At 39.3% G+C, this 23,853-nt stretch overlaps 1 protein-coding gene across 1 annotated transcript in view; it reads right to left on the bottom strand.

Moving 5' to 3' along the window:
• LOC126259721 (protein tramtrack, alpha isoform-like) overlaps positions 1-23,853 on the bottom strand; it is a 332,764-nt gene that overhangs the window by 36,825 nt on the left and 272,086 nt on the right. The window contains exon 9 of the mRNA XM_049956700.1: positions 1,246-1,434. Coding sequence (XP_049812657.1) covers positions 1,246-1,434 — 189 coding nt within the window. The remainder of the gene's footprint in view (positions 1-1,245; positions 1,435-23,853) is intronic.

Raw genomic sequence — 23,853 nt, 5'->3', positions numbered from 1 at the left:
AATCAAACAAGCCATCTGATGTTCACAATTTTTTTCGCAATCTATCCAGTTCATCAAAGAGAAGAGAGACCAAACTGAATGTCTGACAACAAATTATGTGAACTGAAATGATCATTACCCACATTATACAGTCTTTCCAAAAACTTCAGCAAATACTGACGGCTTAGAAATATATCAAAAATTGTCTAAATTATCCTTTTTTTTTATAAAGCAGTTCCTCACTTTAATTGTTCAGGAAACTGATCATTCCGGAAAGGCAAAATTACAAATTAGCAAAGTTTCTGGACTAAAATATGCAGCACGGTGCTCTAGTATTTTGTCAGCTACCCCATCATATTCATGGGAGTCCTTCGTCTTTGGCAATTTAATTACTGACTCAGTTTCCCCCTTGTCAAAATCACAAAGGTGTATTCCAGATGGCAGTCTTATAAAGCCAGTTTCTAAGAGAGTTATACGATTACCTGTATTTAATTCTGCTGCTATATTGAGAAACTGATTGTTAAATACCGTACATGTACCTGACCTACCAGTAACAGAAACATTTTTACTATATACTGTCTTTATATCCTTGACCTTGAACTGTGTGGCACATACTTCCTTCACGAATGAACAGATGGTTTTAATTTTATTTAGAATTAGTTATCCTGTTTGCATACCACTTGCTGTTTGTCTTCCTAATAACATGTTTGAACACCTTGAAGTATAGTTTGTAAAGGGTTACTGCAATTTCCAATGTTTTGATATAATTCCCACTTGCTCTACATAAGATCCGTATGCCACTAGTCAGCCACCTATGTTCCCTGTTAGTATTAGTACACTGTTTTAACCATATTAAAGGAAAGTAACTTTCAAAAAACACAAGAAATGTGTTAAGGAAAGCATTATATTTATCACCTATGTTATCAGTTTTCTAAACATCCTGCCACTCTTGTTCTTTACTGATATCTAAAAAAGCCTCTGTCGCCATCAGAGCATAAAAAAATAGTTCTACAGAACTCTGAATAATTTACATTAAACTGCGAATGGATAACTGCGCGGTCAGACAACATACACAAATCTCTAAGTATGAGTAATTTTTCAAGTGTCAATTGATGATTATAAATTCCACCTTACAAATATCCTTAAATTGAGGTAGCCTTTTCCAGCTCCCATTAAGTTTTTCCATATCCCCCCCCCCCCCCCCCCCCGATTGTCCTACATTAAGGGAGTACAGTATCACAACAAAAATTGTTGCACAAAAAGCACCTGTGGTGATGAAGATGCTCTGCGCAATTCATCAGTGCGGACTCGCAGTCCTGTAGGTGTATTCTTAGCATCCTGATGGGGTGTGGCCTGCTGTGATAATGGGGCAGAGCTGGCGGCAGTACTTGCAGCAGGATGCTCCACAGACATAGGTGAATGCTGATGTGTTGCTGGACCTCCCATTACCACCACCTGCATACATAACAAGGTAAAATATTATCGACTGAGGCTGTTCATTGTGGGAAGAAATAAAACCAACCAGATCTCCTTCATTCTCCTTTCAACTCCTCTTCTTTCCTGTCATGGTTCCTTTTTATTTATGCCTTCTGAAATAGATTTTGTTATTCATTATCTTCCTCAATAGTACATGAACATTATTAAATATTAATCACTGCTCATTAACAACAATATAAATGGCATTATAATAGAATGTTGTAAAAGAAATTTGCAACCTAAAAATTTTATTTGCAATAAATAAGAACTAGGTGATGCACTCAAAGACTAAGTAATTACACTAATATATCATATAAATATTTTATGTTGTTAGTTCCACTAACTAACTTCAGGGAGTGAGGAATTCCCAGCCATTTACAGAAGCAAAAAAGGTTAATGAATTAAGTTAGCATTCAGTATCCACCAAGAGGTATTTAAAAAGTACCAGAAATCAGAAGAAATTGCGCCAAATAAGTACAATCAAACATACATGTCACTGCATAAAATACAAGTGTAGAATATCAATAATGATTTATAACAAGTTACTTGGAGAATTTCTAACATATTGTCTATGAAATTTACATTTACACATTACTTCTTCTTCAATTCACTCTAATATCTCTGATATCTTGGAGTTTAGACACACATGATATTTCAAGGATTATGTTGAAATTTTGGTCAGCTGTCTTGAAAAGATAACTGTTTCAGTTTTGTGAGCAACTGAGATGCAAGAAAAAGATGTAACTGTTTAAATACAGTAGAAAAATTCTGATAGAAGTAAATGAGTTAGGAGTACATGTGACCACTCTCCAAATTGCGGAGGCCTCGACTGTCAATAGGCAAACACAAAAGAAAAATAAAACTTGCTACCTTTCGGAATAAATCCTACACTCATCTGGAGTAGTGGCTAGGGGTGGGTAGCTAGCAGCTCGGGTGGAGGCAACAGTTTTGCTGGCTAGGAATGCAGGCTGGCATGTGCACAGGCTAGTCAGTGGGGTGAAGTGCATGATCGTGGCGACGTCCATTAGTAGGGGGACAAGAGAACAGAGGAAGGGAAAACTGTTGGGTGGAAGGTGTGGGTCATCAGAGATTGAGATCAAGAGGACTATGGGAGCAAAGGATGTGTTGTGAGAATAACTCCCATCCACATAGTTCAGAAAAGCTGGTGGTGGAGGGAAGGATCCAGATAGTTTGGGTTGTGAAGCAGCCATTGAAATTGAGCATGTTGTGCCACTGGGTGGCCAATTTTGTTCTTGGTCACAGTTTGGCAGTGGACATTCATTCCAGTGGACAACTGGTTGGTTGTCATAAAAAGCTTCTTATGTTTGTATGACAACCAAACAGCTGTCCACCAGAATGAGTGGTCACCACTAAACTGTACCCAAGAACAATGTTGACCACCCAATGGCACAACCTACAGCTGAGCACAACATGTAAAATTTCGATGGCTGCTTCACAACCCGAGGCACCTGTATCCTTCTTTCATCACCAGGTTTCCTGAACTATGCAGTTGGGAGTTACCCTTGCAACATATCCTTCACTCCTGTAACACTCCTGGCTTCAGTCTCTGTTAACCAATGGATGAAAACAGTCATCAATGTCTCACGATAATTAAGTCCATTTCATGGTCACAGTACATTAAACACTCATCAGCACAAAATAGTTCAGAATTCAACCTGATGATTTATGACTTAACACACATGATACAAAGAATATTGGCTCATGTCAGTCTATTCTCAGTTCCACAAATCAAGTGGCAAAAGATATAGTCCGACTCTGGAGCACATTCAAATCTCTTGAAATATAAATCCCTTCATAAGTTAAAGTATGGTAGTGGCCATTCACTGCCCAAAATCAATCGCCTCCACAATCAAAAACTACTCGTTACCACAGGCAGGTCTGCCCCTTTTCAGAACTCAAGTAAAAGTGTCTAGAATCACTCGAAAAGCCCCATCTTCACAAGACTCCAGCAGTGTTCCAACACTGTCCAACTCTCACTGTGTAACAAAGCAGGGTTGCCCACTGCTATCCTGTTTTGGTTTTACACTCCTTCAGTAACTTAGTTAAGCAATGAACTTTTATTTTTTTTCATTTTCACTACCCAGATTCCGACTACAGATTCTGTGGCCTTCAGCCTCATAGTACAGAATTCAGAAATAGTTTAAATAAAATTCCCCTTGTAAAATCTATTATTTCAGTACATTCTAATGTCGATTCTGAAAGTAATGAGCTAATTAGTTTTATTGGAAATGCATCATATTAACAGTTATGAAAATGACGTATATTGTGCAGTACATATTAAGTAAAATTCGAGTGAGCTAATAGATCGAATTCAGCTTATAAGACTGCATCCAAAAGAAAGCCTAAATTTTACTGATTCCAACAAAGTGTTTAAATTAACCTAAAGTCTGTTAGTTAAATAGATATTAAGACTTAAAATCTGTAGCCTGTATGACTTTCAGTGCCAATTGTGACCAAACTACTAAATAATTCCGAGATCTGTTTCGATACTTTTGCTACCTTTATTTTTCTACGCAAAATGACTCTAGTCTCAACTTTGTAAGTGCATTAATAAGAATTAAGTAAATTTGAAAAAGTAAAATTCAAGAGGGGTGTAGGTGGGGGGGGGGGGGGGGGGGGTGTGGGGGGTGGGGGGGTTATTGTTCAAGAGGGCTGCCACGGTTATAAGTCGGGAATTCCCACTGTGGATGCATAAGTTAGTTCCGCGTGTTTATATTGATACAGCTCACTCATGTTATTTAAGTAATAAAACCCAATAGTTAACTTCAAAACCAATTAGAAAGGATAATTTTAACCCTGGTAAATTATAAACTATAATATATTAACAGAAATAGTCAAATATTCAAGCGCTCGTCTATATAAGGTCCGAGTTGGTGCAGTTCTCAAGTTAGTTCTCGGTCAGATTCTCACGGAGCAAAAGTGCGGCAAGTCGGTTAATTTTTCCAGTCGGTATCAAAAAAGCGTAATTGTGAATATTGTTAAAGAGTAGAAGTTTTTGACCTACCTAATGTGATGATTAAGTGTAAGAGGCCTGGTCACATGAATATTGTTTGTGTGAGTGATAACAAATAAATCACACTGTGGTTGTCATAAATGTTCAACAATGAATACGGTCTTGACTGTTGATTTTGGAAAACTTAATCTAGGATCCTGGCTTCTTAATTTCTATGTGATTTAGGTGAGACGGACGCAGCTACCGGGAAGACAATATTGAATAAGCAAAGCAAGGTAGGTCGGGAACACTGCGCACTATCTACTGGGTGAGAAAATGTTTCAATACATCCAGTTGTGACGTGAACTTTAAGTGGCACTAATGCAAGGACATGTCCCGGCACGTTACAACTGGCTGAAGGCCATAAACCCCATGTTCAACATCACCACTTCCTGGACTAAACTAATGTGTTACAACAAAATTTAAATAAATAATGTAGGAAAAGGTAGATTGCTACCTATCATACAGATGATGCGTCAAGTTGCAGACGGGCATGATTGAAAGGCATTCAAATACAGCTTTCAGCCACAACCTTCATCAGTAAACAAACACACACACACACACACATACACACACACACACACACGACCGCTAACTTCAGCATCTCGGGCCGGAATCAGAATGCAACATCACATGGGATGCAAGCAGCAGTCTGGAGGGGGTGGGGATGGGGAAGGGGAAGTAGTTTACGGCTGGGGGGAGAGACAAACACTATCTGGTGGAGTGTGCAGGCACTAGACTGCCAACAGGCGCAGTGTCAGGAGGCTGTCGGGCAGGAAGGTGGGGAAAAATGGAACAAACAAGGAGATGAGTGGGGAAAGATGGGCGGATGCATTGGCAGAGGGCTGCAAATAAACAGGATGGGAGATGAGAATGGGGAGAAGATGATAGGACAGAGGGAGTGGAAACTGTTGGGTGGAGGGGGTGGTGACAATATCTTACTGTAGGTTGAGGCTGGGATAATCACGGGAATGGAGAATGTGTTGTAAGGGTAACTTCCCTCTGCGCAGTTCAGAAAAGTTGGTGGTGGAGGGAAGGATTCAGATGGCTAGATGTTGACCTCCTCCTCTCTGATGGCCTGCCTATGTCCACATTAAATCCACCAATCACGAACAGTACCTGCATTTTGACAGCTGTCATCCCTTGCTCAGTATGCTGAGGGCCTCACAAAGGCCTTCACAGACAGGCTCTATCCCCAGACGTAGTCTGCAAACAGATCTCCTGTGCCATTTCCCCACACAGCCCCAACCCTCCCACTACCACCAAAAACCAGCCACAAAGGAGTGTCTCCTTTGTCACCCTGGCTGTGCCCTGAAATGAGCTACATCCTACCCGAGATACTTCCCAATCTTCCTAGAATGGTGTTTCATCACACACCCAACCTCCACAACATCTTAGTCCACCCCTATGCTACTCCCAATCCCTACCCCTTGCCACAAGAATCATATCCCTGTGGAAGACCAAGTTGCAAAACCTGCCCGATCCACCCACCCACAATTTCGTATTCCAGTCCTGACCCTACTACATCAGAGGTCAGGCCACCTGGGAAAGCAGACACGTCATTTACCAACTCTGTTGCAAACATTGCACAGCATTTTATATTGGTATGACTACCAACCAGCTGTCCACCAGAATGAATGGCCACTGCCAAACTGTGGCCAAGAGCAAAGTAGACCTCTTCTGGTGCAACATGCAGCTAAACATAACACACTTGACTTCAATGGCTGCTTCAGTACCCCAGCCATCTGGATCCTTCCCTCCACCACCAGATTTTCTGAACTGCACAGATGGGAATTACCCTTGCAACACATTCTCCACTCCAGTAATTACCCCAGTCTCAACCTATGGTAACATACTGTCACCACACCCTCCACTCAACAGTTTCCACCCCCTCTGTCCTATCATCTCTTCCCCATTCTCATCTCCCACCCTGTTTATTTGCTGCCTTCTGCCAATGCATCCACGTGACACTGCACCTGCTGGCACTCTAGTCCCTGCACACTCCACTAGGCAGCATTCGTCTCTCTCTTGACCCATACACTACTATCCCTTCCCCTTCACCTTCCCCACCCCCTCCAGATTGCCGCTTGCATCCCACATGATGTTGCATTCTGGTCCAAGATGCTGGAGTTGCCGATCGTGTGCGCCTGAGGTACGCTTGCTTGTGTGTGTGTGTGTGTGTGTGTGTGTGTGTGTGTGTGTGTAACTCAATGACAAAGGCTGTGGCCGAAAGCTATATGTGAGTGTCTTCTAATAGTACCTGTCTGCAACTTGACGCGTCTGCATTATGGTAAGTAGCAGTCTATCTTGCTGATATTCCTACTTGGAGTTTCCATTGTTTAATATTTAAATAAAGAAAAGTTACAAGCATTCTGTTAGACTCAGGTAAATTACAATAATTATAAATAAAGTAAGCCAGTATTCTTGCGGAAGTGCATGCATTTAATGACTACAGGTTATTGCTAAATATTATTTAAACAATTATTTATGTGTTTATAACAAAAGCATCTTTTGGTACTCTTTTCAATTGTGGTGTCTGATAACAACGGATTGACTAGTTTTAAATTACCACAGTTTTTAATAGAACTTGCGACCAACATTTAAAAAGTGCCTGGCAAAATACTACACTTTCAGTAAATAAATACACAAGCAAGAAAAAATATAAGATACTGGTGCATGTATTCATTTGCTGTGTAAATGTGGAGAATAGGATGTTCTGACAAACATTTGCATAATGCAAGCAATATAAGAGACATCGTAAATCAACAAATAAAATAAATACAGATACATAGCTTTCAGGGGCGATAGATATAGTACAATGCTATTACCTGAGGTACAGTTTGTTGAACTCACATGAAATGTTTAAAAGTTTTTAGTTTGGAGGTTCATTGTGAAAATGTTTACTCACTGTGAAATAATATTAATTTCTGTCTTAAAGATGATGAGCTGTTGTTGTGTCATTGGACGCACTTCATTTATCTGAGATGGTCGACATATTCAGATCTGCATTAATATTTGATGGGAGTTATTGATGAATCTCAAAGAACTGTAACTTAGCCATCTTCAAGAGTGTCTGACATTCTGTCAATTCCTGGAACATATTCTTCAAAAAGGCAATGTGAGCATCAGCTGTCCAAATTACCAGGTCTGCAATTTACCCATTTCCGGCAACGGGCTCTATATCTCTGCATCTGAGCTCACCTTAGGTGGAAACAGTTATCTAGCCAGGCTGGCCATGGTGCATCCTATGCCCTGGACCAACTAGCATTCACCCGTGCAATGAATTCACCTCTCCTCAATACCAGGCCTAGGTGCACGAATAACTCGCCCACATACTCCAAACATTACACCCCAATAATTTCTCCTTTCCCTGTCCTGTCACACCCTCCCAATCCTCATCATCTTCACAGTGTGCTGCACCCCACCGGCTTGGCATCCGTGCATCACATGCTTAGCCCGTGCACCTGCCATCCCTCCCTCTCAGATTCCAAGTCAGCAAAACAGTAGAAACCAACTTATGGATGTATCCCATTTTCATGGATATGGCAAATGCCTTCTAAAATGTGAATTAGAAACTGCTTTTTGTCACTATGAAGGGAAATGAATAAGACTGGAAGCATAGAAGAAAGGTTTACGAATTGTGCAAAAAATACAAACAGATTAGAAAAAAAGGATAAAATAAATAAGCAGTATGGCAGGATTGTTATACTGAAGAAGCTAAACAAACCATCAAATAGAAAACAAAAGATATCAAATTCAAAAATAAAAAAATATACTGTATCATACTGAACAAAATGTTGCACATGCTGTCAGAAGCACTAAGAAAACTGAGAGTAAACAAGAAGAAAACTAAAGTAATGGTAATTTAGAAAAGGTTAAGAAGAGCATCACAGAAATTAAGGTTGATAGCACAACTAAACATATCAACACAGGAATATGGAAATCCTGGACAAAATTGTTTGTAATGAACTGCATTTCTCTACAGATGTTTAAACACCCTGGAGACAAGCAACATAGCTCCTACACTGCGTGGATCATACGCCAAAATGACAGGCATGATAGATCCAACGTCGACTATACTAGGGTAGCCTGTGCTGCTGTAGTAGCCACATTGCTACAGTGGTGTAGTTGTTAGCACATCTGCCTATAAGCAAGAGGACACGAATTTTAATTCATTGCTATAGCTTCTATCCTTATCAAAAATAAAGCTGAGACTCATATGTCTTCAGGAAAATGTAATTCCATCAGATCAATAGGTCACCTATGCCTGAGGTATAAGCAGGACTTCCCCTTATGTGCAAAGCTGGGGTGCTATTCCAATGTCAGAGCGTCTCGGCAATACTGACAGGTAGTCCGTACAGCTGTGGTACCTACAGTGTTATGTTATGATGGTGTAGTGGTTAGCAAATCACTGTAGTATGCAGGAGACCCGGGCTCAAGTCCCAGCCATTGCTCAAATTTTATTCATTGATTCAGCTTTTATCCTTATTGAAAATAAGGTTGAGACTCATATGTCTCCCAGAAAATATAATTCCATCAGATCAATAGATCACCTAGATCTAAAGTACAGGAAGGATTTCCCCATTATATACAAATCTAGGATGCTATACCAATGTTGAAGAGCCTTGGCAATACTGATGATTTAAGAAGGGGAAAATGGGCTGAAGTCATGAATTGAATTTTGCGTTAGGGAGGGAATTGGAATAGGGTAGTCCGTGCACCAGTGGCAACCACAATGCTACGATGATGTAGTGGTTAGTACATCTGCCTAGTATGCACAGCCAGCACGGTAGCTCAGTGTGTTTGGTCAAAGGGTTAGCTGCCCTCTGTAATAAAAAACTGAGAGAACAGGTCAACTAAGAACTTGAACGGGTGTCGTGGGACATCTGCCCCGAACAAACGCAACGAAGAAAGACGAACAAAATGAGATTTTTTAAAGCCGGTAAGGTAGCTCAGCGTGTTCGGTCAGAAGGTTAGCTGCCATCTGTAATAAAAAAACTGAGTTAATGGATCAACGACGAACTGAAACGGGTGTCTTGAGATGTCCGCCACGAGCAGATACAAAGAACGAAGACGAACAAAATGAGATTTAAAAAGTGCACGAGACCTGGGTTCAAGTCCCGGCCATAACAGAAAATTTTAATTCATTGCTTCAGCTTATATGCTTGTCGAAGATAAAGTTGAGAATGTCTCCCCGGGAAACATAATTCCGTTTGCAAATGTTAGTCTAATGTCTGTCCTCTGCATAACGGTACTCTATGATGCTTGTTGCACTACCATGAAAAACAAAGATGGCAGAACTTGTCACTCGTATTGATGGAAAAGAAAACAGACAACACTGAGTGTTACTTGCTTTGTGGCATTTACATTCCCCCTCTTGCCATTCGCTGTGCCTCACAAGGTCACACTCAGAGTAAAGGGCGTTGATTGTTGTCTGCTACATGCTTTGTATTTATTTTCAAGAAGGCCTTACAGTACAGTGCTGAAAAAAAGAAAAAAAGGTAGCTAATGATCCAACTACCCAGAAGCTGAAAAAAAAAAAGAACTTTATACAGATAAAGCCATTTGTTGTTTATGGAATGGAAAGACACTGGGAATGCATTTCTTCTGATGATGAAACAAAAAATGACTGCATCCAATGTCAATGTAAGAACAAAATTAAGAATGACACAAAAAATGAAACCTGCTCATATATTGGATTATAATAAAGACAGGGCTGATGTGGATCACAGCAACCAGCTTTTGAGAAGAAGGAAATAAAGTGAAGGAAGAAAGCTTTTTTCCCATTTTCATGTTAATGATTGTAAATTTGTATGTTTTACGCAAAAGGTGATGCCTACTAGCTAAAATCCTATTAAATTCTTTACTGAATTGGCAGTGACTTTGTTAAACAGAAGGAGGCCAGGCTGAATCAATTTCTATTCAAAATAGTTCAACTGTAAACAGACTCAGTGGAAGACATATTCCTAAATAGATTCCAGCAACAGAAATGTTAAAATTGCCTCACAAGAGATGTAAGAGTTGTACAGAACAAAGCAAGACAAGACCTGGGAAAGTGCAGGACTCCATTTTTCACAATCCTTCCAAATTTTTCACACTAAATTTGAAAATAGTATTGTTTTTAGTACCAAAAACATCAAAATCTATTTCCATTTAAGAAACAATAGACAAAAAATTATTGTTGTTAAAAAAGAAAAAACATATTTACATTTCGATACAAAAAATTGGCCAGGTGTGAACAGGACTGCGGGTTCCCTACAATCTTAATTATGTATACAGATAATTCATCCAGTCCAGGAATTGAGCATCTCAAAGATTTTTTGCTGTTATCAACACTGAGTTTTGCGAGATATTGGTCCGAGACTTTCAAGAATGTTTTAATTTTAAGTCAGAGATGATCAAATAACACCAGATTTTTTTTCATATGATTAATTATAAATTAACGATTTTCTGATTTTGTCCTTTACTTGTACAGTGAAACCTTGCTTCTTGCCAAAGTTCATGATTCTGTGTCAATGGGAAGTACACTGTAGGGGTTGATGAGTGAGTTTGCGAGTACCAAAATAATGTTGTTGTTGTTGTTGTTGTTGTTGTCGTCGTCGTCTTCAGCCCAGAGACTGGTTTGATGCAGCTGTCCATGCTACTCTATCCTGTGCAAACTTCATCTCCAAGTAACTACTGCACTCCACATCCTTCTGAATCTGCTTAGTGTATTCATCTGTTGGTCTCCTTCTACAATTTTTACCCTCTGCGCTGCCCTCCAATACTAAATTGGTGATCCCTTGATGAACATGTCCTACCAACTGATCCCTTCTTCTAGTCCAGTTGCGCCACAAATTCTCTTCTCCCCAATTCTATTCAGTAACTCCTCATTCATTACATGATCTACCCATCTAATCTTCAGCATTCTTCTGTAGCACCACATTTTGAAAGCTTCTATTCTCTCTTTTTCTAAACTATTTATCGTCCATGTTTCACATCCAAACAGGGCTACACTCCATACAAATACTTTTAGAAAAGACTTCCTGACAATTAAATCTATACTCGATGTTAACGAATTTCTTTTCTTCAGAAATACTTTCCTTGCCATAGCCACTCTAAATTTTATTTCCTCTCTACTTTGACCATCATCAGTTATTTTGCTCCACAAATAACAAAACTCATCTACTACTTCAAGAGTCTCATTTTACCCTCATTTTACTTTTGCTGATGTAAATCTTATATCCTCCTTTCAGGACACTGTCCATTATGTTCAACCGCTCTTCCAGGTACTTTGCTGTTTCTGACAGAATTACAATGTCATCAGCAAATCTCAAAGTTTTTATTTCCTCTCCTTGGATTTTAATTCCCACTCCAAATTTTTCTTTTGTTTCCTTTACTGCTTGCTCAATATATAGATTGAATAACATCGGGAATAGGCTACAACCCTGTCTCACTCCCTTCCCAACCACTGCTTCCCTTTCATGCCCCTTGACTCTTACAACTGCCATCTGGTTTCTGTACAAATTGTAAATAGCTTTTCGATCCCTGTGTTTCACTCCTGCCACCTTCAGAATTTGAAAGAGTATTCCAGTCGTCAACATTGTCAAAAGCTTTCTCTATGTTTAAAAATGCTAGAAACGTAGGTTTGCCTTTACTTAATCTATTTTCTAAGATAAGTCGTAGGGTCAGTATTGCCTCACGTGTGATCTTCCCCAAGGTTAGCTTCTATCTGTTTTTCCATTTGTCTGTAAAGAACTCATGTCCGTATTTTGTAGCTGTGACTTATTAAACTGATAGTTCAGCAATTTTCACACCTGTCAACACCTCCTTTCTTTGGGATTGGAATTATTATATTCTTCATGAAGTCTGAGGGTATTTCACCTCTCTCATACATCTTGCTCACCAAATGGTAGAGTTTTGTTAGGGCTGGCTCTCCCAAGGCTATCAGTAGTTCCAATGGAATGTTGTCTACTCCTGGGGCCTTGTTTCGACTGAGGTCTTTCAGTGCTCTGTCAAAAGCTTCATGCAATATTGTATCTCCCATTTCATCTTCACCTATGTTCTCTTCAATTTCCATAGTATTTCCCTTGTGTACATCGCCCCTGTACAGACCCTCTATACAGTTCTTCCCTCTTTTTTCTTTCCCTTCTTTGCTTAGAAATAGTTTACCATCTGAGCTCTTGACATTCATACAAGTGGTTCTCTTTTCTCCAAAGGTCTCTTTAATTGTTCTGTAGGCAGTATCTATCTTACCGTTAGTGATATATGCCTCTACATCTTTAAATTTGTCCCCTAGCCACCTCTGCTTAGCCATTTTGCACTTCCTGTCAATCTCAGTTTTGAGATGTTTGTAATCCTTTTTAACTGCTTCATTTACTGCATTTTTATATTTTCTCCTTTCATCAATTAAATTCAATATCTCTTCTGTTACCCAAGGATTTCTAATAGCCCTTGTCTTTTTACCTACTTGATCCTCTGCTGCCTTCACTATTTCATCTCTCACAGCTACCCATTCTTCTTATACTGTATTTTTTTCCCCTGTTCTTGTAAATTGTTCCCAAATGCTCTCCCAAACTCCCTACAACCTCTGGTTCTTTCAGTTTATCCAGGTCCCATTTCCTTAAATTTCCAACTTTTTGCAGTTTCTTCAGTTTTAATCTACAGTTCATAACCAATATACAGGGTGATTCAAAAAGAATACCACAACTTTAAAAATGTGTATTTAATGAAAAAAACATAATATAACCTTCTGTTATACATCATTACAAAGAGTATTTAAAAAGGTTTTTTTTCACTCAAAAACAAGTTCAGAGATGTTCAATATGGCCCCCTCCAGACACACGAGCAATATCAACCCGATACTCCAACTCGTTCCACACTCTCTGTAGCATATCAGGCGTAACAGTTTGGATAGCTGCTGTTATTTCTCGTTTCAAATCATCAATGGTGGCTGGGAGAGGTGGCCGAAACACCATATCCTTAACATACCCCCATAAGAAAAAATCACAGGGGGTAAGATCAGGGCTTCTTGGAGGCCAGTGATGAAGTGCTCTGTCACGGGCTGCCTGGCGGCCGATCCATCACCTCGGGTAGTTGACGTTCAGGTAGTTACAGACAGATGAGTGCCAATGTGGTGGCGCTCTATCCTGCTGAAATATGAATTGTTGTGCTTCTTGTTCAAGCTGAGGGAACAGCGAATTCTCTAACATCTCCAGATACTGTAGTCCAGTTACAGTAGCACCTTCGAAGAAAAAGGGACCAAAAACTTTATTGGCTGAAATGGCACAGAAAACGTTCACCTTAGGCGAGTCACGTTCATACTGAGTTGTTTCCCGCGGATTCCTAGTGCCCCATATACAGACATTGTGACGGTTGACTTTCCCGTTAGTGTGGAAAGTTGCTTCATCACTAAACACAATCTTTGAAACGAAAGATTCATCTGTTTCCATTTGTAAAATCACAGGAATCGATTCTTTTAATCTTATCAGCTGCAGACAGTGCTTGAACCAATTTCAGACGATAAGGTTTCATAACTAACCTTTTTCATAGGACTCTCCATACAGTTGATTGTGGAATTTGCAGCTCTCTGCTAGCTCTGCGAGTCGATTTTCCTGGGCTGCGAACAAATGCTTGCTGGATGCGTGCTACATTTTCATCACTCGTTCTCGGCCGTCCAGAACTTTTCCCTTTGCACAAACACCCATTCTCTGTAAACTGTTTATACCAACGTTTAATACACCACCTATCAGGAGGTTTAACACCATACTTCGTTCGAAATGCACGCTGAACAACTGTCGTCGATTCACTTCTGCCGTACTCAATAACACAAAATGCTTTCTGTTGAGCGGTCGCCATCTTAGCATCAACTGACGCTGACGCCTAGTCAACAGCGCCTCAAGCGAACAAATGTACAACTAAATGAAACTTTATAGCTCCCTTAATTCGCCGACAGATAGTGCTTAGCTCTGCCTTTTGTCGTTGCAGAGTTTTAAATTCCTAAAGTTGTGGTATTCTTTTTGAATCACCCTGTATTGTGGAAATGTCTTACAATTTAAAACCTGGTTCCTAAATCTCTAGCCGGCCGCTGTGACCGAGCGGTTCTAGGTGCTTCAGTCCGGAACCGCACTCCTGCTACGGTCGCAGGTTTGAATCTTGCCTCGGGCATGGATGTACGTGATGTCCTTAGGTTAGTTAGGTTTAAGTAGTTCTAAGTCTAGGGGACTGATGACATCAGACGTTAAGTCCCATAGTGCTTAGAGTCATTTGAACCTTTTTTGAACCTAAATCTCTGTCTTACCATTATATAATCTATCTGAAACTTTCCAGTGTCTCCAGGCCTCTTCCATGTACATACAACCCTCTATCATGATTCTTAAACGAAGTGTTAGCTATGTTATGCTCTGTGAAAAATTCTACCAGGCATTTTATTCTTTCATTCCTTACCCCCATTCCCTATTCATCTACAACTTTTCCTTCTCTTCCTTTTCCTACTATCAAATTCCGGACCCCATGACTATTAAATGTTCATCTCCCTTCACTATCTGAACAATTTCTTTTATCTCCTCATACGTTTCTTCAATCTCTTCATCATCTGCACAGCTAGTTGGCATATAAACTTGTACTACTGTAGTAGGCATGGGCTTCATGTCTATCTTGGCTACAATAATGCATTCACTATGCTGTTTGTAGTAGCTTACCTGCACTCCTATTTTTTTTTATTCATTATTAAACCTACTCCTCCATTACCAATACTTGATTTTGTATTTATAACTCTGTATTCACCTGACCAGAAGTCTTATTCCTCCTGCCACTGAACTTCACTAATTCCCACTAAAGCTAACTTTAACCTATCCGTTTCCCTTTTTAGATTTTCTAACCTACCTGCCTGATTAAGGGATCTGACATTCAATGATACGATATGTAGAATGCCAGTCTTGTTTGTCCTGATAACATATCTCCTGATGCAGTATCAAAATATGTGACATAAATAGCTAACAATGGAAAATCCAGGATGGAATGTAACAATACCAGAGAAGGAAAGTTGCTGCTCACCATATAGTGGAGATGATGAGCCGCGATAGGCACAATAAAAAGATTCACGCCATGAGGCCTTTGTCAGCAGTAGACACACATACATACTCACACACACACACATTCACGCAAACACAACTTGCACACACGTCTGCAGTCTCAGAGAGCTGAAACTACACTCAGGTCTCTGAGACTGCAGATGTGCGTGCAAGTTATGTTTGCGTGAGTGTGTGTGTGCGTGTATATATGTGGGCCTACTGCTGACAAAGGCCTTACGGCGGAAAGCTATGAGTGTGTGAATTTTTTTATTGTGCCTATCGCGAGTCAGCATCTCCGCTACATGGTGAGTAGCAACTTTCCTTCTCTGATATTGTGACATAAATAGCTGTACCTTTTGAATGCATTGACTCAGAAGCTTCCATTTTTAATACCGTCAAGGGACCATAGACCTCAAGATGTGACAAAAATCTCATCTTGATATGTCTACCCATTACTGGGGAAAAGGGTTTTTAACAGTCGGATAGACAGACAAACAGACAGATGGATACCAAAGTGATCCTATAAGGGTGCTGTTTTTTCCGACTGAGGTATGGAACTCTAAAAAATGGTGACTGGTGTAAGTCTCTGTTTCTTCGCAATATTTAATAGGAAAAGACTAAATGCAAATGCAATGAAGAGATGTAAATACTGTGCAGTAGAATGTACTACACGAAATTCAGAAAAACTATGAAAAACGATAGTATCAGCCAGTAAAACTAGGCCCTAGCTGCTCAATCCTCAAAGTGTTAAAACACATCACACAAGGAAAGAGGGGTGATTTGTACAATTATCTAAAGTGTCAACAGGAGGCATGTGCAGAAACATATAGTTGTCCTATATTGCATATAGTGGAGAGGAAGAGAGAGATGAGGTGCGACAAGTTTTATTAATGAAGTTGGCTACACAACCTTTAGTCTTTAAATAATAAGCTCCTTGTTATAGTGGACACTCTATCTCCTTAGTACCGGGGCAACAGTACCTTTGAAATACCTGTCTATGTGCTGCAAGCACAACGGCCTTTTCTGAGCTAGTTGCTTCGGTCCCTCCACAGGTCTGCAAAAACTATTTATGACCCACTGCAGTATGCAAGACATGTTTGCAACTGCCTTTTTTCCTTGCTGCTATGACAATTCTACAGAAGCTGTTAGATCTGAGAGAGGTGATAAATTCACTCTGGCAGATTTCATAGTTCATAGCTTCCATGAATGGGCCCTCTTTGGTCTTTTCAGACGTCATGATTGTGGGATGATCTGATGGCTTTTCGTGTATTCCTTTTAGTGCTAATAAGGTAGCTCTGACAAGTTGCTGGCTTGATTTTTGTGTCTCTCTTAGTTGTGATAATGTCTTCATGCTGATATTTTGACAAGGGAACACCCCATCATTTTCCAGGTGTGAATGAAATAAGAGATCACTGTGCATCACAACTTGGTGGGGTGGGTTGTCAACCAGGAAACAAAAGAAGGCACATGCAGAAAGCAATACACACCATAAATAAGAAGTGCCACCACACAAATTAAGAAAAACAACACCACACATTATCAATAGTGAAATATTAATTAACAATGGGTGTGCAAGTGGTGCTAACTCTGTCCCTCTGTTGTTTCATCAAGGAGGGAGCAACAAGATCCCACACACAATTTAAGCAAAAAACTTTCTCTATTTGTGAGATGGAAAGAGAAAAGGGAGCCCATGTCAGAGAAGTAGAACTTTCAGCAAATGCAAAAACGTTCAATAATATCTAAAATATCTATATTTGTTTTCTTGTATGTTTCAGTAATTTACTTCATTCTGTACATGTTACTATCAATTTGAAAGTCGTTTGAATCTAACAGGAGTCATTAATGTCATTAAAATCAATGTAAGTATTCCAAAAATGGGCCACTTGTCAGTATGAGAAATAATACTGGCCCAACAAGAGGTCCCTTTTCTAATCTCGTTGCTGCATATGGAATGCTTCACAAAATAGTATCACCTAAATTTTATAGGCAATTAAAGGAGCACAGATAGCTTTGTCTAAAAAAACACACACACATTTTGTGCATACAATAATGCCAAGCAAGACAAGTGGTTCCCTTTTACATGAGAGTTATAAATGCCTACAGATGTTACCAATTTGCAGTTAGCAGCTTTAAAATGCCAGCTAACAACTGATGGTACTGTAGCAGCAAAAACCTACCCCTGCAACAAATGTTAACTCTGCTGTTGTTGCTAGAAATGAAAAAGGAGAAGTTGTTGTGATATGTATGACTGGCTAAATATCTTGAAGATTAGTAAATCAACAAAAATAATCAATTTTTGAAAGCACAACATAATTGGATAAATAAAAGATCTACTCACCAAGCAGCGGCAGGAGAATACACAAATAAAAGGTATTATGTATGCAAGTGTTTGGAGTTAGTGGCTCCTTCTTCTGGCAGAAAGGTTGAAGAGGAATGAAGAGGGGTAAGGAAAAAGGACTGGTGAGGTTTAGGAAAAGGAGTAGAGTTTGGAAAAGTCACCCAGAACCCAGGGTCAATGAAGACTTACCGCACTGGATGTGAAGGAAAGTCTTTCCTTCTCGTCCTGTTCAGTAAGTCTCTCTTGACAGGGGTTCTGGGTGACTTTATTGAACTCTACTCTTTTCCCTAAACCTCACCAGTCCTTTTCCTTCCTCTCTTCCTTCCCCTTCAACCCTCCTGCCAGAAGAAGGAGCCACCACTGGTTCCAAAAGCTGACATATATAATACCTCTCATTTGTGTGTTCTCCTCGCCGCTTGGTGATTAGATCTTTTATCTATCCAATTACACTGTGTTTTGAAGAAGAGCAAGTTACATAGATCTGATATAATTAAATTTTCCTTGAGACATATGAGTCTCATATTTATCTGTGATAATGATGGAAGCTGAAGAGATGAACAAAAATTTGTGCCATGGCCAGTCCTTGGGTCTCGTTGCTTACTGTGCATGTATGCTAGCCATTACACCATCACAGCTATGTTAGCTATAATGCTGTGGCTGGCTGCTTAGTAATCACTGCAAAATGGACACTGATGGACATGAATTTGTGCACCAAATCTTTCCCAAAGAAAATGGACCTGTTGGTGTGGTAATTCCCACATGGATGACAAAACAATAAAAAGACTATCTTTTTTAGAACATAAGCACCCATTGCACAGAGGAACAAAAAGACATTCTGTGTCCTGAAGTATAGCTAGAACCTGAACCAGGACCTCCAGTCAGTGACAATAAGGATCCTAAAGAAGAACATGTCCATCTAGATATTCCAGAACCAAAGAAGAAGAGGTAAAAAAGCTGTTTGTGAAAATCTTGAACCCCTTTAGACACAAGTATTTTAAAAGTAGAAAATTAAATCCTTTGGCAACTATAAAATATGGTATCTCAATCTATTTTGGGGGGTTTTGTAAATTCAAAACTGTATGTGGTTTTGGGCCCATTAATGGCTCCAAAATCTAAGTTTGGTCTAAAAGATGCCATAACACAACAAAAATACCAATATTTTTCCAAAAAAGGCTGTGCAGGGTACGCTAATTTTTCCTAGATTTGGGGCTAGATTATTTGGTTTTAAATTTTTGTACACTATAATGTGCTATGGGTCTGAAGGGGTTAATCATGTAATGTGTAATGTTAGCCTAAAAAAGGTTGCACCATTTGACAAAGGGCGTTTTAAGGGTAATGTATACACTGATTTTGTTTTTTAAATATGTCTAATCAAAAAATGATAATAAATTGAAACTTTAAAATGCATTATCTGTATTTTTCATCACCAATATTAAGCCTTTTGTAACTCACTCAAATTGTTTAGAATTTAATGCTGAATGTAAAAATATCAACAGTTCAACATCCAAAATTGTTGACAAAAGGTCCCTTTTCACTTTCCATCTCACATTTGTATGGTCACTTTCAGTTTAATCTCAATGGCATTCTTAATAACAATATCCCAGCAACTGGAAGCACATATCAGAATTTACATTTTTGTATAGTCGGTATAATGATCAGTACAAGTAACAGATTTACTCAGGTTGTGTGTGTGTGTGTGTGTGTGTGTGTGTGTGTGTGTGTTGCTTATGCTCTATACACTAGTCCTCCATACCCCAATGGTCTGAACAATAGATTACAGCACAGAAGTGCACGAGATACGGTATACAACCACCTTATGCAAACCAAGACAATCCTTCACAGTCCGGAAAGGCCTCTAATCTTACTTCACAACATGTTTCCACAAAATAAAACCAATCCTGTTGGAAACACTAGCAGCATAAGTCAAGAAAGCTGTAGGCTTAGGCACCACCTCGTTATTGGCATTACTCATCCAGTTCATGGTTGGCTGATACTACAATGCGCATATTATTTGTCTCTGACTATATCAATTCTGGTGAAACATACCTTCAAGATGAGATAACTCAGCTGACAAACTTTATGGATCTGGAATGACCTGGGCCCTATGAACGCAGGTATGAAATATCCCTTCACACCAAACCACGATGACAACTATCAACCTGAAGATGCAAAGCAGAGCAGACCTGGCTTCCTATTAACATCATGAGCCAAGGTGCACTCATACTTTCTCTTGATCAACACATCCAGGAAGGGTATTGTAATGGATCTCACCACCTCAGAACTTTTGTACATCAACTGAAATGTTTGATTCCATATAAATTTCGGCCAGACTTGAGTTAATTTTTGATATTTCAATTATATTCCACATCTGAAGATATTTTTGCATATATTTGATCACAAAACATTATTTTTCTGATATTATAATTTTATTTTCCATTTCACAATATGGATTTTAAACCATGAAAATTAGTAATCACAATGTCAAGTTAAACGATCCAAGAGCTGCTTCACAGCGAAGATAATATTATTGTGCTTAAGTTACCATATAAACAAAATTTCTGTTTTCATTTACCATTTTTCTAATTTTATTATCCATAATACAGTTGACTGTGTAATTATACAGAAAGTTGCAACCTCTGTTATGAATCTTTAGGTGTATTGTATTGTATGTTAACCGGAGACCTAGAAACAACGGAGAGGCTCCATCCCCGCCGCAGCCACAGTGGTCCACAAACCCACGACGACTACTGCAGTTCACTTCACCCCTCCGCCGCCCCACACCGAACACCGAACCCAGGGTTATTCTGTGGTTCAGCCCCCCCCCCCCCCCCCCCCCGGGAACATCTCACACCAGACGAGTGTAACCCCTATAACCCCTATGTTTGCGTGGTAGAGTAATGGTGGTCTATGTGTACGTGGAGAACTTGTTTGCACAGCAGATGCCAACATAGTGAAGCTGAGGCGGAACAAGGGGAACCAGCTTGCATTTGCCAAGGCAGATGGAAAACCGCCTAAAAACCATCCACAGACTGGCCGGCTCACCGGACCTCGACACAAGTCCACCGGGCAGATTCGTGCCGCGGACCAGGCGCTCCTTCCCACTATGGAAAGCCATGCATTACACCACTCGGCTAACCAGGTGGGCAATCTCTAGTTGCATAAATCTTTATGTAAATAACTATTTCCAGAAAAGATTAAATGTAAGTAATATCTGAAATGCAATTTCAGTTAAGCCAGTAATGTTAACACTAATTTGGATTATATCCTGTCCAAGAAGGTACGGAAGCTGTGTTTATACTATATAATGTAATTTAGGTGCTAAGCATGTCACGTGGCTTAGCATTAAGATGCACTGGTCCGTGTGACTGTCTGAGAAATTATGTTCTTTGTCTTGTGCAGAAATGTTGCACAATGCATTTACTTAACAACTGGTGTTGTAGAAAATGTATCAAGGATGTAAAACTAAATCGATATGGTGATAAATAGAAACAATATGCCAGTGACTTGTCACTGAAACACTCTGGACCAATAATTTTGGGAAGTTTATACAGGAACAAAGAAGAAACATTAGACAACAAGACAGCCATAGCAAGATAAGTAACATTTATCTGCTAATATAATGTTTATTCCCTTCAGCAACTATTTAAATGTTGACAACATTAGAAAAGCCAATTCAACATAGTAAGTGTTGTTTCTCTACATCCGTGAAGATTCTACTCCAAAATACAGATAATATTCGGGTGGATCGTATTAAGGTGTTCTAAAAAGATGTGCAAATTCTCACTTTGTTGAGGTCAAATAACGAAAGTATCGGCTACAAATCTAATGCCGCGAACTGCAGAGCACATTACTTGAAATCTTCATGAAAATAAAGACATATGGTTTCCAGAAGTGGGTTATTTGAAAATCCTCACAGTGTTGTCTATTTAATACTGACAACTCAGTGAGAGTTCAAGATCTATCATAAGATAAGCTGTTGATGGTAACTTGTTCCAGTATTCCTGGACATTGTCTTAGCATTAAAACACAAGTCTTTTGCTACATATTGTCCCTTTGTTCTGACCCGGACATTAATTTTAGGAGTTTTGGGCTGATGGATGCAGCCATGTATGGTGAACTACACACAACTTATATATGAGAACGAGTGTGTGTGGTGAGTGTGTGAGGGGGAGGGGGTGACAATTACATTCTCAAAGGCAATTTCAGCTACCCCCATCATCAAGAACAACCAAGCTACTTCATGGTCATGTGCATTTAAAGAGAGAAAGAACATACTGAAGCACACACCTACAAGCGATTTTGTTGGCACATAAGCTCACAAAAGGGGCATTCCATGTCAAGTGTCCCAGTTTAGAAGATGCTCCCAGCTCGACCATCTACAATTTTGATGAAATTTGTACAGTATGTACCTGAGGGCCCTACATGAACTTATGCAAAGTTTCAGGCTCACCTGTAGCTTGGTCGAGGTGCTAGAGCCACTTTTACCAAGACTGAAAATTCGCGAAGAAATCTTCAAGTTTTGCATTTCACTGTTCCTAATGTAAAAGAGCTAAACTCTTGCTTCTGGGTATAGTGGTACCACTTTTTGTGCTCTACACACGAATGATGGAAGTAGAGTTCAGAAAGCTATGCATTTGGCATAATCTCAGTTCAAAGTGGGCAACAAATCATGTCGCGAGATATTTGTTCCATACTTTAACAAGGCATAAGTAGTGGAGAAAGTGCGATATGGACCTGGTCTTTTGCCAAACTACTGTCTGTCTGGGTGTAACTTGTATCAAAAATTTGAGCCTGGCTTGTGTGTTTAAATACTGTTCTACCATCCTGTAAATTTGCTAAAAAACATGAATGTATCAAAATATACCCATGTTCAAAGTCATGTGTCTCAAAATGGACACCTAACACATTACATTCATTAAAACCATTCAATAGGGCACATTTCATTCTATCTGAAAAACTTATTTTCATTTTGGTGTCTGTTTCGGTAAGGTGCAAAAATTGTGCCTCAAATTTGAAATTTTGTTGATTATGTCTGCAGTGTTTAAATACACATTTTGCTGTTTATTTGGTGATTTTAAACCTGTCTGTGACAGGTTTATTCCTAAATTTAACCATTTAACTGTACTAGAGACTGCAACATTATTTTTGTGAAGCTGGATGCTTATTAATTTTATTTCTTTGCTTTATTTAGGACTTGACAATTTGATTTTAGTGCCTGAAGCATATCAAGTTGTTGCTAAAATGGGAAAACAAGATCAAGTTAATGTATGCAGTTACGTATATCACAAATTTGTGCAATTAATGACATACAGTGCTTTAAAAGGACTACAAGCTGTAAAGGAACTTTCCTTAGAAGAATAAGAATTTCTTACAAGACAGAGTGGTTTACACTCTGCTGAAAATGCTCAACTATGCTTCCACCATGAAGCTTTACTCCTAAAAAGATGTGAAGTTTTGCAAAGATCATGCTGCAATCCATTTTGCAAGAAATACCATACTGCATAAAAAAGTTTGCACTCAATCAACATAGAAACAGCTGACCTACTACAAAGGATAACTATGTCTGACATTAAACCATGCTATAAAATGTGCCGATCCTGTAGAAAAGAATTTGATACACTGAAATATTCACAAATGGAAATTACATCTCAGTCAGATGAAGATGATGAGACTAATGTTGCTCACAATGTGAACACAAGCTTAACAGCTGTTGGAATATCACCATTAAAATTTCAATGAATTGGTGCCATTATTAAGAAAATTGCAGAAGTGGGAGGACTTGATCCCAGTGAACTTGTTCAGATTACAGTCAGCTGATCCAAGAACTGAGAGACAAATTACATGTATCAAATCATAATGAGAAAATTCCATTTTTGACCTTAGTTCCCCAAAGCTGGTCTATCAAAAAGACTAAGGAAGAATTTTGTGTTTCAGAAAGAATGGTAAGGATGGCTAGGAAGTTAAAAGCTGAACTGGGAATATTGGCACAGCCCTAC

The sequence above is a fragment of the Schistocerca nitens genome, chromosome 5 (assembly GCF_023898315.1).
Source record: "Schistocerca nitens isolate TAMUIC-IGC-003100 chromosome 5, iqSchNite1.1, whole genome shotgun sequence".
Lineage (NCBI taxonomy): Eukaryota > Metazoa > Arthropoda > Insecta > Orthoptera > Acrididae > Schistocerca > Schistocerca nitens.
This window is presented reverse-complemented; position numbering and strand designations above follow the sequence as displayed.